General features: G+C 41.1%; 1 protein-coding gene across 1 annotated transcript in view; it reads right to left on the bottom strand.

The window, feature by feature from the left end:
- Window positions 1-2,661: 2,661 nt before the first annotated feature.
- LOC123770695 (small integral membrane protein 14) overlaps window positions 2,662-16,625 on the bottom strand; it is a 47,047-nt gene continuing 33,083 nt past the window's right edge. The window contains exon 5 of the mRNA XM_045762809.2: window positions 2,662-4,633. Within this exon, the coding sequence (XP_045618765.1) occupies window positions 4,595-4,633 (39 nt within the window). The 3' untranslated portion in view covers window positions 2,662-4,594. The remainder of the gene's footprint in view (window positions 4,634-16,625) is intronic.

Raw genomic sequence — 16,625 nt, 5'->3', positions numbered from 1 at the left:
ATCCAAAGATAACCATACCATTATGTATAAACCATTATATTATACAACTTCGTATTACAATTTGCAGCTGAAAAGCTTTTACTACTTTAAACTTTATTTGGGCAAATATATATTAAGGTTAAAAAGTTGTTAAAATGTAATCAAACTAAATACAGTATTTTAATTAGTCCATTATTTTAACTGCCCTTTTTGCCCCCATGTACAAAAAATATTTAAATCAAACGAAGCTCTATTAATAAAAAGAATTAATTTGATTTAACAAAACAATTGCTCAAATCTACATAACTTGCCATACTGTATTAACTTTAATATTGCAACAGAGGTTTAACAGCAAATATGGTACTCTCCTTGCACAAAACAATGGCAAAGGAGCAGAGGAAGAATCCCCATACAAAAAATATATCAAACGTTAAATGTAATGAAACACCTTGTTGGAGGGACCTGCCGAGGAAGGTGCCTCCAGAAAGTAATTATTGCTAGCACAGTTTGGCTAAAGCCAGACTCTTGGAGACTTTTGAGACGAATAATTAGCACACAGACATTTCAAGTTATACATAACAGTCTGCAAAGCCCACAGGCGGGCATCACACGCTTAAACTCCAAGGTGTTACCTGCTGACCATCTTCGTGTCAAAGTACTAAGGGTTTGTTAGAAATGCTAAACAAATTTGCTCTAGAATTACCATAGATGCTGGCTTATTTAATGGAAAACTATATTAGTAAGTTACATCACACATTTATAGTGATTTTCAAGTGGCTTTGTGGGTGGGAAACCATGGGACTTTTGTACAAATACAGTATATATATTCAGTTGGTGAGGGAGCAAACATGTGTCCCATCCACTGGCAAAGCCAGTGTGCTACTCTACTTTTTTGCCCTTCATGCAAACACTGCCACTATAAAAACCCTTAGTACAGTAGTTATGCTTTGATTTCAACATTCTTTATCGTGTTCCTTTGGTCTTGAAAAACAAAATGGTATTCAAAACGTACTTAATCGATAGGAGAGATATTATATATATATATATATATATATATATATATATATATATATATATATATATATATATATGGGTCCCCCTTCTTCCAGCCAGAGGTGGTACTCCCTTCCCTATATATATATATATATATATATATATATATATATATATATATATATATATATATATTATATATATATATATATAATATTATATATATATATATGTATATATATATGTATATATATATATATATAATATATATATATATATATATATATATATATATATATATACTATATATTATATATATATATATATATATATATAAACTTGCACAATCAATAAAAAAAAATGAATATTAGAATATCAATTTGCAGCCAGTTCATTTGTTATTGCATATACTGTACTGACAACTTGCCACTGATGTAATTAGCATAATCTAACTCATATTTATGTAGAGAACTTAACAGTGATGAGTGTTTTCAATAGACATGTCCCTTATCCATACTAAAATAAGAATCATTAACAAATTCAAAGAAGCATTATCCTCATTTACTTCCTGCGAGTATTACATCTAGCAACTTACTGCTTGGAATTTTTATTGAATCATACACTTCAAGTATAAAAAAAATCCAAACTTTGCAAATTCATAATGGATCATGCTTCACGAACCAAAAGTAAACTTCAGACGTAAACCTGCGACAACAAAACCTCCAATCTACAGTAATTATCCAAGAAGTATGCATACACAATGCTACAATACTTCAATTCAAACTTGATAAAATTTTTATAGTTTTATACATGGAATAGATATTTTGATGTATGTTCACCTTCAGGGGAAAAAATATTGTAATTGTTGCTAAACTTTGAAGTATTACAAGAACTACACTAAAATGACCTGCAGCAGCCCTTGGGTGGCACGAGGTGGCACAAGGCACCAGCCTTCGGGTGGCACAAGGCACCAGTCCTCGGGTGGCACAAGGCACCAGCCCTCGGGTGGCACAAGGCACCAGCCCTCGGGTGGCACAAGGCACCAGCCCTCGGGTGGCACGAGACGGCAGCCCTCGGGTGGCACACGTGTAGCTCTATTACACAGCACAAAACATGACGGGTGTAGTGTCTCACAACCGAGCCATCAGTAATAATGGAATGCTGTACATTAATAATTCCTGTCACGTAGAGAAAACTTGACAAATGTTTAAAAAAAAGTAGTAATGTGCACTAGAAACCGCATAGTTCCTTTACAGTACATTCACTCTTGAGCAAACTCCTCCTATGTCCTTCCTAAGTAGTGTATGTCGTACAGTTTGCCAACGACCTTCGACGTTTACACACGTTAGCAATAGGCAGAGTAAAAAGTTGAAGTTGTTCTTTTGCGTACACACTTTCATGTTTGATGACTACATAAAGCAAACTGTCAAATTACCTACATTTACTTTCAACCAAAATGGCTCCTTTATTGAAGACAGAAATCCAGAACATTAGGACATTAATAAATCCAAAACCTTAATGATAACCAATAGTAGTTTTTTTTTGGTAAAAATGTAACATTGCCATAATGTATTATGATATTATAGAATAATATACTATATTATTACAATATTTTATTATACATAATTATGCTATATTATGCTATAATATAAAATATTAGGGCTATACAAATTATATTATACATATATATTTTTTTTTACTTATTTTATATGTTTTAATGTTGTACACATATACACCTCAGTGTACTGCACCTTCTGTAGAGTAATTTTATACATTTTTTTTTTAATCCATGAATAGCGCACCTTTGATGACTTAACAAAAATACAACACGTCATTTACAGACCTCCAGAAGTCTATCGCACCATCTTAAGTACCAGAGGCCAAAACATGGTTGTTAGACCAAGTGTTTAGGCTCTCAAATACATATCCATCAGTTGCAACATTGATCTACCAGTCATCTACAAGTTCCATACATGGCTACTAATAACCTCCGAGAGACTGATCCACGTTTTCAAAAAGACCGATTATGAGACCAATTACCGACCGCACGTACCGATTATTTGACGGTGCCGAGCAGCGTTGGACTCTCCCTCCACAAACTGATGTTACCATATCACAGGTTGTTGGCAAACAAAATATCGTTTGCATTTATTTACTTATAATTGACTTAGGTGAGCCAGTATGGAGTGTACAATATATAGTCTTGTAAAATATATTCTATTTCCTTATTAACACAAATCTTTACAACAATTTTATATACTAACTAAAAATTTAAGAATCAAATACAAGGAAATAAATAAAATATCACAAAATATCTTTTTAACAAATTCAGTATTTGCCAATAAGTACCATTTCCAAAAAAGATACCAATACTCAAATATTTGTTTCCCCAGTAAAGATGTGCTCACCAAGTTAACTAAAATTACAAGATATAAAAAAATAATAATCCCTGTTTAATGTTATTTTCTTTAAAACACTGATATATTTATTCATATAGACAATGACAGATCTTGTTCCAATTTAGAATTGGAGAGGAAAATAACAATACTCTACTCAATTTTGCTTTGAAAACATACAAATTTCACTGGTTTGAACACTAATGACTAAATTTAGTATAGCAATAGAAATTGCCATAAATCCATAATGATTATGAGGATTATCTTTACCCATGAGGGGTGAACTATTATTTTTGATATTATAAATGGTTTTTAAATATTTGGTTAAATATCATACAAATAGTTTCAATAACTAAATACCTTTGGTTACTCAATAAATCCAGAACTCTGTTGACAAGACAAAAAAAAAAAAAAAAAAATAGCATACAGAGAATAAATCACAATAGTGTGACAGAAACAAATACCCCCCCCCCACCCCCGCCCAACACCGGAATGGATGTGATGATATTTTGGTCCGTCTTCGACCCTCACAACAGATGAAGAGTCCAGGATGGACACAAACATCATCACCTTCATTTCAAATAGATGTGGCCCTGGTTATTTAACAAAACATTTTTATCATAAAGTATCTTGACACACAGATTATATATATATTATTATATTTGAAATTACTTTACTTTTCAATTGCTTAAACCCTTGAAATCTTTAAAGACTGATTTGTTTTTAATCTGCTATAGAGATGACTATAATACAGCATGTATTAAAAACTATTATACAATCTTACAAAATCCAAAACTTGACCCTACATTTATATTTGTCAAGGAAACGCCTTATATAAATGGTACTAAACTAGTGACGTGTCATAACATTTACTGAATATCAAAACTTTTATAAAACATTTATGTGAACAATCAGTTATTCGTAAAATGTCTTATTTTATAAGGACTTTCCAAGGTTTAATTTCTCATGCTGCAAAAAAGATTTAGTTACTGTATATTGTTCCAAATTGTCACGTTCTGGAATGCTTCACACGATTACACTATATAATAGATCACTGGTTTAATTTAGCATGCTTCTGTGCTTAGTAAGTAAGATTTTAGTATATAAATCCCTAAACCTGATTGCAGCATGATGTAGGATTCCTGTTTTCTTCAACAAGTGCGAGAACTGATAAAAGGTCACTTGGGGATGAGGGCAAGATGGAGGCCAGCTGACTTTCCCAGTTCTTAGTTGGCTGTTGGTGGTGCCGGAGGAGCTCCTCCATCCTGGGAATTAATAAATATACCAAGAGTGAAACATAACATTACTAAATCATGCAGATGATGAGACGAGTCTCAATAACGTGGCTGAAGTTATGAAGACTGAACCACACACCATCAGATGAGACAACAACGTTTCGGTCCGTCCGGACAATTAGCAAGTCAACATAATCGACTTGATATTGGGCCTGGACCATTAGGAACTCTATTGTGTGGACCAATATTAATTTGACACACACTACTTGATAATGGTCCAGGACGGTCCGAAATATCATCTCATCTTCTGGCGTGTGATTTAGTTTTCATTACTAAATCATGACAACATAAACCAATTGGTTTCCTGTTGTTGGGTGACAAGGAGCCTGTTAACCTTATTGAAGTCTCCTGCGACCAACTACCAACCTTCCCCCAGAATGCATCCCACAACAATGACCTAATGTAGCTGTACCAGGAGAGGGGGTTTGGAGAGTTCTACTCCCTGAGCCCGGCCTAAAATACCTACTGTATTTTCCAGCACACGACATTATTATAGTATTGAGTTGAATTACTGTACTGTGCACACGGTGATACCATGGGAGAGGGCATGTACACACCAGTATGTTTGTTAGTACCCTGTATGTATATTGTAAGATTCAAAACTCCTAACACTGTACATGATGTTGACATCCTGTTCCGCAGGACTCTAGAAAACAGGCACCATCTGGAGAAAAAAAAAATTGTCTGCATCCTTCCAGGCTGTGAGAGCCTCAGTACTGCCAGAGCAACAAAGGTTGGTACATGCAGCTTGGGCTCACAGTACAGCTGTGCAGGTCAGGGCCACAGCACCACTTAATAATGATGAATAAATTAAGTACAGGGTAACTGCAATTATTTTGTGATTATGGTGTCAGATAATCCCGATTCTGTACAACATTCAGATATCAGTGAAAGCAATGAGTTATGCAGCCCAGTCTTCTGTTTTGGTAGTACAGTGGCACCTCGACTTACGACTGCCCCTACTTACAAATTTTCCGAGTTACGACCACAATTTCGTCAAAAAATGCGACTCGACTTACGACCTTTGCCTCGACTAGCGACTTTATTGATACACATATGGGTCGACCGAGCACGTAGTTCTTGGTGGTACTGGCGACTGCCTCAGTTTACCAGAGCCGCCCGCATGGCGACGATCGCGCTTGTATAGAATTTCATTGTTTTTGTGCTCTTTACGTTTATGTTAAAAAAAAAATTATTATATATCACGCCACGAGTCTCAAGAAAGTCAGTGGTAAGGTTCAACCTAAGAAAATAGTTGTGAGTGCAAGCAGTGAGCCACAACCAGGTCTTAGTGGTATGCCTACAAAATGTAAGGGAGAGAGAATACCCCAGAGAAGTCATCACTGCTTGATGTTATAATGGAAGGGGAATCCCCTTCCAAACACTAACACCTCTCCTCCCCGTCTTCCACATGCCAACAAGAGTCTTCAATAAAGGTAAGATACGCATACTGTATTGTAGTTAGTACAAAAAGAGTGGCATTTGGTATAAAATGTATTTTTGAGGGTGTGGAACGGATTAATTCAATTTACATTATTTCTCATGAGAAAATTTGTTTCGAGTTACGAATTTTCGAGTTGTGACCATTCTCTGGGAACAGATTAAATACGGATTAAATTCACAAGTGGAGGCACCACCGTACTTATAGTAATGATGAGGACCATAGTACAGTACATATATCGACATACAAGGCAATTAGAAAGTAGAAATCTGTACTATTCAATTTGGACAAACCGAAAATGGTTTTGTATTTATGTTGCAAAGACGGTCTGAACTAACCTAACCTTCCTAGGTTAGGTTAGTTCCTAATACATGCTATTTTGGCTCTCAACCAATGGTCCCAGGGCGAATGAGAGAGACCTGGTGGGGCCTCGTAGCCTGGTGGATAGCGCGCAGGACTCGTAATTCTGTGGCGCGGGTTCGATTCCCGCACGAGGCAGAAACAAATGGGCAAAGTTTCTTTCACCCTGAATGCCCCTGTTACCTAGCAGTAAATAGGTACCTGGGTGTTAGTCAGCTGTCACGGGCTGCTTCCTGGGGGTGGAGGCCTGGTCAAGGACCGGGCCGCGGGGACACTAAAAAGCCCCGAAATCAACTCAAGATAACCTCAAGATAACCAAGAAGACGGTTGGGCACATTTCCTCTCATCCGACACTTCAGCTCACCTAGCAGTAAATAGGTACCCGAGTTGGGCAACTGTTGTGGGTTGCATCCTGGGAAATCTAAGTATTTGGCTTTGAGGGACCTTAAACCTAAAGCCTCTATTCACCTAACAGTAAATAGGTATCCAGTAGATGGACAATTTTCCATAAATTTCTTTGTAAAGTAGGGGTGCATTGTAACACTGTAAAAGTGTTTGGTTTAGTTTAATACATACATAGAGTAAATGAGTCAGAGACAGGGATTTGGGAAGGCGCCAGTTGTCTGCCGGAGATCTCACACCAAATCATTGTAACGGGGGGTGGGGGAAATAGCTCTATCTTGTCCATTATTCCACCCCCCAGTTAACTAATGAGGCCGGGGGAAACAGCTCTCTCTAGTCCGTTATCCCGTCCTCAGTTAGCTAACTATTCTAGAGCACCTCTAGAATTCCTAAGGCAACCTCTCTCGTTCAACACCTTGTAACCTAGGTATTCGACTACCTAGGTGCTAAGACTACAAGGTGCCGTCACTTGATCAGTTACCCGAAACTCTAGAGAGAACTCTAGAATACAGAATCATTGCCACAAACGTATAAGAGAAAACGAAAGGAAAGAAATGAATAGTGAAGTAATTAGTGAGGGTTTGGGGTGAGAGAGGAGAGGTGGGAGGAGCGAGGCGGGTCATTAGTTGAAAGTGAGAGTTCAGAGAGGGGTGGAGGGAGAGGTGTAGATAGGTAGAAGTAGAAGAGTAGACAGTAGAAGTAGAAGAGTAGATAGTAGAAGACGAAATGCTGCCACCATCCATTCATGATCATTACATACAAGACAAGGAATGGAACTTGTCTGTATCACAATATTCACCAAAGATGTTATCAAGAGATCATTATTAGTATGGTCCCATCTTTATCATGTACTCATTCTAAACCATGAAACCAGTAACCACAGAGGCTTTCTCACCTCAACTCAAAATCTCTAGGGAACAAAATAAAGTCCATTTAAATAATAAATTCAACAATTATATTTTTCATGATAAATATCATAACTTAACCCTTAAAGTGCGCATCACTTCATATGAAGTGTAAATCGTTTTACCAGTCAACTGCGCTTCACTTCATATGAAGTGTATGGGTACCGCGCACGATTTGAATGGCCCGCGGTGTAGCTGGGGGTCCCATACGCTGCCCAGGGGCTCTAGTAAACAGCGGCCATTTTGAAAAAAATTCCCGCTCACGATCCGAAGGCATGGGAGGCCTCAGTTTAGCGAGAGTCACCATGGCGAGCGCACGGTCAAACGCCTCACGGGCACGCACCACTCAGTCCCTCACCCCAGAGCAAATAGCCCACGAATTATTCTCTGAAGGTGAAGAAAGTGTGTTTGACGATTCAGACAACGATGAGGATTATACCCAGTTGTCGGGTGATAGTAGCAGCAGCAGTGAAAGTGAGAATGACCGCCATGCCATGGCGAGGCCTATACGCTCTCCCATGCCTCCTCGCCCATTTTCTACCCCAATTCAACCACGACCTCACAGTTCCTGTGGATATTTTCTGTTTGAGGGTGACGAGTCAGAGGGAGGTGACTCCTTTTCTGGGTTTAGTGACTCAGATCAAAGTTTTATTGAGCCTGTGGCTGGTACCAGTGGTGTAACTGGGCGAGAAATTGTCGCGTCAGCAGCATCTCGCCCGGCCAAGCGCCACCGCATGGCACCACATGAGGGACCAAGACCCTCGTGTTCACGTGCACCCACCTCATGTGCACGTAGCCGCCGTGCTTCTCGCAGACGGTATTCAGCTCCTGGTCGCCGGTATGCATCGCTTCCTCGCCGTCTTTCCTCTGCATCTCGCAGGACGCCTGGTGTACTTGAGTGGAGTGATGGTGACGATTTTATTCCTAATATTCCTCACTTTGACGATAAAGATGTAGGGACTACAAACCTTTTTCCCTAATCAAGGTGAGGACATGGCTGAGATGGAATATTTTACAGCATTCTATGATGAACCACTCATGGAATACATTGTACACCAAACGAACCTGCATGCTGCTTACCTGACTGAGAGGGAAATCACAGAATTTTCACGACTGCAGCGTTGGAAAAATACCACAGTGGCGGAAATGTATGTGTTTTTGGCACTCTGTTTGTTGATGAAGCACTGTCACAAACATGCAATAAATGACTATTGGAGCAAGGACAAGACAATACCAACACCTTTATTCGGGAAATATATGTCACGAGACAGGTTTCAGATACTCCTCAGGTGTCTACATTTCGGAAGTGTTCAGGACCGAACACCTGATGATAGACTGTGGCGAGTGAGGCACTACATGAACGATGTTATTGGAAAATTCAGAGATTTTTACGTACCAGCACAGAAGCTGGTGGTTGATGAATCTCTCATACTTTTCAAGGGACGTGTTCCATTCAAACAGTACATTCCCTCAAAACGAAACCGATTTGGCCTGAAATTTTTTGTTCTTTGTGATTGTGAGACAGGATACGTGTTACACATGATTCTGTACTCGGCTAGTGATGTAGACATTCCCGGTAACGACGAACATGGATTCTCGGGGAGTGTAGTGAAGACCATCATGGCTCCGTGGATGAACAAGGGACACATTTTATACACAGATAATTACTATACAAGTCCCTTGCTAGCTCGGTTCTTGCTAGAAAATAGAACCGGATTGGTTGGTACAGTAAAGCCACAACGAAGGGAAATGCCTGTGTTTGACAACGACATTGCAGTTGGTGAGTGTCAGAGAAGGAAAAGTGATAACATTCTGTCAGTTCGGTGGAAAGACAAAAGAGAGGTGAACTTGTTGACAACAATTCATGATGGAACAATGGTGAACAGTGGGAAAGTGAGCCATAAAACAAACGCACCACTATATAAGCCAGACTGTGTTTTAGACTATAATATCAACATGCGGTTGATTGATAAATCAGACATCATGATTGGCACTGCAGAGTGTGTGTGCGGAAGACATGTAGGTGGACGAAAAAAGTGTTCTTCCATCTTGTGGACATGAGCATGCTGAACTGTTTCAACATGTACCTTGTGAGAACTGGACGTAAGCCCACTTTCCGTGACTTTGTATTTGATGCTGCAATACAGTTATTAGGAAAGTTTGCAAAAGATGTCCCAGGTATTCAGCGGCCCATCATAAACCCACTGTTGCAGCATGCTGGTACTCCACGCCTCGCTCACACTGAAGGCTTCCTAGCACACAAACTTAAGTATTTGCCACCTGGTGTGAAGCGTGCAATAGCCCAACGTGATTGCTTGGTGTGTAAAACAACGACACGTAGAGACAAGAAACGGAAGCTTGTGCAAACATGGTGTGAAACGTGTGGTATCCCATTATGTGCTGTCGACTGCTTCAATGACTACCACAGTCTAGAAATCTTCTAAGTGTGCTTCAAAGTGTGTATAGCGTGTGCGAGTGTGTAAATATGTAAACATATAAGCAGATAGCGTGTGCGTGTGTGTAAATATATACAAATATAAGCAGAACATACAATATAATAGACTGTAATGACATATTATATTGCCGTAATTGAAAACATTTGTGTGCGCCTGTGTATACTCAAATATGCAACAATTATTGATACAAAATATGTTCAAACAGTATTTGAAACACAATTAGTGAAAAAAAATTAGATAAAATGCGCTTAGACATTGTAAATAAATAGCGCGAAAATATATTTGTGGCAACTCTGGCTGTTTGAGGACCGCGCGCAACACCTCCCGGGCGTGTACTGCATGAGCGAACATGCAGATTGTGACGTCATCACCGAGCTTCTCGGCTCTATTGCAACAAAAGTAAGTACAATAGAATTTTTTTTTATTTTTCCCGTGATCAGTGAACAGAACTTAACAGATTAGCAAAAAAAAAAAATTTTTTTTTTTTTCAAAATGACATGCGCCTGTGCGGATAGCAAGATATTAGACCCCGAGCATGTTAAGGGTTAACATGCTCGGGGTTAACAAAATTCTGTGATTTCCCTCTCAGTCAGGTAAGCAGCATGCAGGTTCGTTTGGTGTACAACGTATTCCATGAGTGGTTCATCATAGAATGCTGTAAAATATTCCATCTCAGCCATGTCCTCACCTTGATTAGGGAAAAGGTTTGTAATCCCTACATCTTTATCGTCAAAGTGAGGAATATTAGGAATAAAATCGTCACCATCACTCCACTCAAGTATACCAGGCGTCCTGCGAGATGCAGAGGAAAGACGGCGAGGAAGCGATGCATACCGGCGACCAGGAGCTGAATACCGTCTGCGAGAAGCACGGCGGCTACGTGCACGTGAGGTGGGTGCACGTGAACACGAGGGTCTTGGTCCCTCATGTGGTGCCATGCGGTGGCGCTTGGCCGGGCGAGATGCTGCTGACGCGACAATTTCTCGCCCAGTTACACCACTGGTACCAGCCACAGGCTCAATAAAACTTTGATCTGAGTCACTAAACCCAGAAAAGGAGTCACCTCCCTCTGACTCGTCACCCTCAAACAGAAAATATCCACAGGAACTGTGAGGTCGTGGTAGAATTGGGGTAGAAACTGGGCGAGGAGGCATCGGTGAGCGTATAGGCCTCGCCATGGCATGGCGGTCATTCTCACTTTCACTGCTGCTGCTATCACCCGACAACTGTGTATAATCCTCATCGTTGTCCGAATCGTCAAACACACTTTCTTCACCTTCAGAGAATAATTCGTGGGCTATTTGCTCTGGGGTGAGGGACTGAGTGGTGCGTGCCCGTGAGGCGTTTGACCGTGCGCTCGCCATGGTGATTCTCGCTAAACTGAGGCCTCCCATGCCTTCGGATCGTGAGCGGGAATTTTTTTCAAAATGGCCGCTGTTTACTAGAGCCCCTGGGCAGCGTATGGGACCCCCAGCTACACCGCGGGCCATTCAAATCGTGCGCGGTACCCATACACTTCATATGAAGTGAAGCGCAATTGACTGGTAAAACGATTTACACTTCATATGAAGTGATGCGCACTTTAAGGGTTAAGCAATCCAATTAAAACGTTAAAGATTAATATTCAAAGTGAGTCATCCTCCAAGAATCTGAGAACACTACAACCAACTGCCCCTGATCTCACAACACTTGTAAAACACGACCAAGTCACCTAAATGTTCACTCACCGAGGACTGAGTTTAAGTTGAATAGAGAGGGGGGGGGGGGGAGTCTGCAATTTTCAGGCAGCGTCACCCCCCGTCTGGTGACGGCCTATCTCGACGGCTGGCCTCTGCTCTGCTCCGCTGGCTGGTCTCCTATTGCTTAATGCTCTCGAATCGGTAGTTCTCCGAGTATTTATTGGGGAGCCTAGTAACTAACTCCGCCCACAAGTAGATAGCCTGAGGCACTCTACCAAGCCACTCCTTAAACGTCGGCATGTTTGAGGGCTACCAGGCTCCAATTAAGAGATTAGTAGAAGCAAGGTGAAATTCGCATGATCTGACCTCAGGTCACTTGGGGTCATTAACTCTTTAGAGGTGTGAGATCTCCGGCAGACAACTGGCGCCTTCCCAAATCCCTGTCTCTGACTCATTTACTCTATGTATGTATTAAACTAAACCAAACACTTTTACAGTGTTACAGCATTTTAAGCAGAGGTATGTCTTATATGTTGGAAAATATGAAACTTGAAGTTTTGGTGTAAAACACCAATGGAAAATTGTGTGAATTTTCAATAAACTGAATGTGAGGGAATGGGTTGGCACCAGCTAAACATTCCACTGGTGTATGTGCCCAGGACACTTGCGGTGCACTGCAGCATGTGCATGGTCGTGCACCTGGATTAGATTTAACAACCCATACCCGAAACCTCCCGTGTTTAGGCTCGCTTGAGAGCTTAGGTCATCAGCATTTAAAGTATGTTACAATGGCCATTGTAGCATATTTGTGGAAAGAGTTAGAGCGAGGAGCAGCTCTATCTGTAAAAGAATTGAGGGAGACAGAAGCGAGAGCAGAGTAGTGTGAGGTACCAACCGCCACCCGCTCTGTTACCATAGCAATGCAGGCGGCCATCTTGGCAGCCTCCCTGCGGGCCATGCATGCTCGCCTGTGATTGGCCAAGAAGGTAAGCCCATGTATGCCTTTCTGTGATTGGTTCGTTTGAGGAGGACCGGGAAGCCGGCACTTTGCCTGCCCCTAGCTGCATGTTAGCCATTCTGCCTCCAGCCACCGCCTGTGTTCGACGACATCTTTGCTCAGTTAGCCAGCCGAGTAAAAGCGTCGTGGCGGTAGCTTCTGATACATCTCCATCCTCCATCAACTGCGACGTAGGTCTGTGGGACGAGCAGAATCCAGGAACTCGTATTTTGAGTGGGAGAGAGACAGGGAGTGTATTGGAAAAATTGTGGGAAATGAGTAAAAGTTCCTATGAGCAGGCAATGGACTCTCAAGTCCCCATCTCTGTGATTTATCAGACTAAGTAAGTAATTATCAAAAGAAGGCACCAAACCGGGAAGGCTATGTAGCACCATCAAATATGCAGAATAATCAGAGGGCGCTAAATAACACCGAGGATGTCAATACGAGATCATTCGCCTTATGCGTTTGTTATCAAAAGTATCCGATTCACCAAGAATTCTATCGAGGGACAAGAGACCTTGGGGGACGGTCGGAAAACAAGACACACGCTCGTCCCAGAAGTCAGGACATTCAACAAGGATATGCACGACCGTAAGAGGGACAAAGCATTTTGGACAATAAGGAACAGGGCGGCGCTTCATAAAGTGACCATGAGTTAAGCGAATATGGCCAATACGAAACCTCGTCAGACCCATTTCCCATCGCCGGTTACGGTGGTAGGACGGCGGCCATGAGGACTCTTAAAAGTAAGCAGTTTGTTACCAGTAACAGAAGACCAACAAGCCTGCCAATGGGCAAGGATGGAGGAATGAATAATTGGGTAAAAGTTGGAATAAGGAATACTTTTACGAGAGATGGGATAAGAGCAGACAGCTTTCCTGGCGGCAGCATTCACACGCTCATTTAAAGACACACCAATATGGCTGGGAACCCAACAAAACTCAACCGACTTAAATTTACTGTGAATAAGAAACATCCAATGCTGTATCTCGACAACCCCTGGATGAACCGGATTAACCACTTAACTGCGCTAACCGAGTATTCTCGGTCAGCGGGAAACTGCGCCAACTGAGAAAACTCTGATTTGCCGTACCCATTCTAAATGTGTACAGTACGAGGTTGGTTGTGTACGAAATGCACTCTTAGGACCTCCAGGTGAGAGGCAACCATCTGGAAAAAGTTCCCAGAATGTCCTAGGGCTACTGGCTGGGTTAGTACTGAGTGAGCAACCATGGGTAGTGCAAGCACCTCTGGCTCCCAAACACCTGTCCAACGTGGTGTTGAAAGATCGTGCTCTGTCGGTGAAATTCAAACCTTATTGTTTGAAGAACATAAGGGTCATATTAGCGAAGCTAGGCGCAATAAGGACCTAACACAAAGGTCGGATGCAAGTGATACTGCACCTATGAGGATGATACAGTGAGTGTATCCAGTTGTAGCTCTGAGCACCACTCTTACCCACCCATGCTATCTCCAATTTATATAGATGGTACATAGATGAATCATTTTCTGCGTTCAGTGATGAGACATCTGATACAAGTAGCATAGATGAACAGTGTTAGCGGCTTCCATGGTGATGCTTTCCATAGGTATTTTCAAGAACAGCCGAATCTCTTCCTGACTGACGGACACTCTTTGAGGCTAGCTGAATCTCTTCCTGTGTGGGACCTTACAAAGCGATCTTTTCAAGGCTACCTTATAAATTGATCTTTTCCTATAATCTTTTCAATACTACCTTATGCTTTACAAGCTTGGCTACATACAACCTACAAGTACTAAAGCCAAGGGTGTACGTGAGTGTGTTATTTGCAAGCACACAATTAAGAAACAGGAAGCGAAAATCAATCTGTACCTGGTGCACAGAAAGTGAAGTCGCGCTGTGCACCATGGACTACTTCGTTGATTATTACTCACTTCCGAAGTACTGAGTGTGTAATACAGTGTGTTATTGGTTAACACTTTGGCGTGTCCCGCGCGCCACCCCTCAACTGTGCGATTTGGGTCCCAGCGTTTCACGGGAGCGCGCGTTAATTCTGAAAGGTGTATACTCTCTTCAACTTTGTCACCTTAATTCTCGTCCTACGAGATTAAATTTGGTATCATTGTGTTCGTAATAGAATTCAATACAGCACTAAATGCATATAAACTCCAAAAGCCCGGCTAATTACCCGCAGCAAACAGAGAAAGTGCGAACGAGTTACCCAGGAGCGCGCAAAAGCGATAAAATGTGTTCACTCTTTTCACTCTGGTCACCTCAATTTTCGTCCTAGGTCTTTCATTTTGGTATCAATGGGTTCCCAATAGAATTCTCTAGAGGAACATTAGCATATAAAATAAAAAGCCTAGTCACGCTCCACCTGCCGACGAGTTGAAGACAGGCCACGCGTTAACCGCGAGTGAGCACCCAGACGTCTTCCAGCTACACTCCTAATTCCTGCCCACAAATGTTTAGTATTTAGTATTTTAATATATGTAGTATTATAGTTTAGTATTTTTTGTGTAGTAGTTGTACATCACATAAGCATTGTAGATAGCCATTTGCATAAAATAGATGGTCATTTTCTTCATCCATTTGTGAGTTTTCCTTATAAAGTGATAATATTTGATCAATTGGTCAAAGTAATCAACACCTTTCATGTTTGTATTGTAGTCACAGATTGCATTCGGCTTGTTGACAGTTACCAAACAGTCCCCCAAAAATTGGATAAAAACCTGATTTTTGGCAATTATTTTAGTGGATGACGCAATGCTGCATCATCCCCAAGATTACCGACAGTAAACGGATGACGCAATGCTGCGTCATGCCCGGACTAAAGTGTTAAATAGTGTGTGAAACTGTACATATTGTAATTTTAGTGAATTTTTAACAAGTAATATTGCAACAATAAACATTTATTGTGGACATATTACTGACACATGTATCACAGGACCATGGAACATTATGAACGTTCTACTGTATACATATTGTAAAGGACACAAATATGCATCATATACAATAAAAATACAAATAAAACAACCGCATTGGAAATATATAGAACAAATAATTGGAATTATATAGAACAAATAATTGAAAATATATTTGTGGGAACACCCGGTGCTTGAATAGCCCGCGCGACCGTGTCTGGGCGAGTCACGCACGGGCGACCAGCCCCTGATGACGTCACAGCACACCTTGTCCATGTCCCCATAGCCAAAGTAAGTGGAATTTGGTATTTATTTTTACATAGACATGTTCAGAGAAGGGAATTTATCATTTTATGAAGAAAAGATAATTTTTTGGGAACACTATTTCATGCGGACAGGGGAAATTTCACAATAAACTCTGCACAGCACGATGGTTAAAGGACCCGAGAGCCATGAGGGCACTACGAGAGTCAACGACAAGATTGACAATGAGAAAGCAGGAGACTAAGAGCATAGAGAATAGCATAAAGTTCCGCTGTGAAGATGCTAGCCTCCGGAGGTAAGCGACACATATAAGTGCTGTCAGGAAAAACAACATGGTAGACTACACTGTCCGCAGACTTAGACCCATCGGTGAAGATGGAAACAGAGCGGGAGTGTGAAGAAAAGTGCTAAAGGAAAAGGCGTTTCAGAACCGTAGGAGGGGTAAAAGCTTTAGTGATGCGGGTTAAGGTTGTACAAAACTGCGGGAGAGAGAGAGACCCTCCACGGGGGCAAAGAAGAAACAACACAAGGAGAAATATTAGAAATACTAA

The sequence above is a fragment of the Procambarus clarkii genome, chromosome 14 (genome assembly GCF_040958095.1).
Source record: "Procambarus clarkii isolate CNS0578487 chromosome 14, FALCON_Pclarkii_2.0, whole genome shotgun sequence".
NCBI classification, from domain to species: domain Eukaryota; kingdom Metazoa; phylum Arthropoda; class Malacostraca; order Decapoda; family Cambaridae; genus Procambarus; species Procambarus clarkii.
This window is presented reverse-complemented; position numbering and strand designations above follow the sequence as displayed.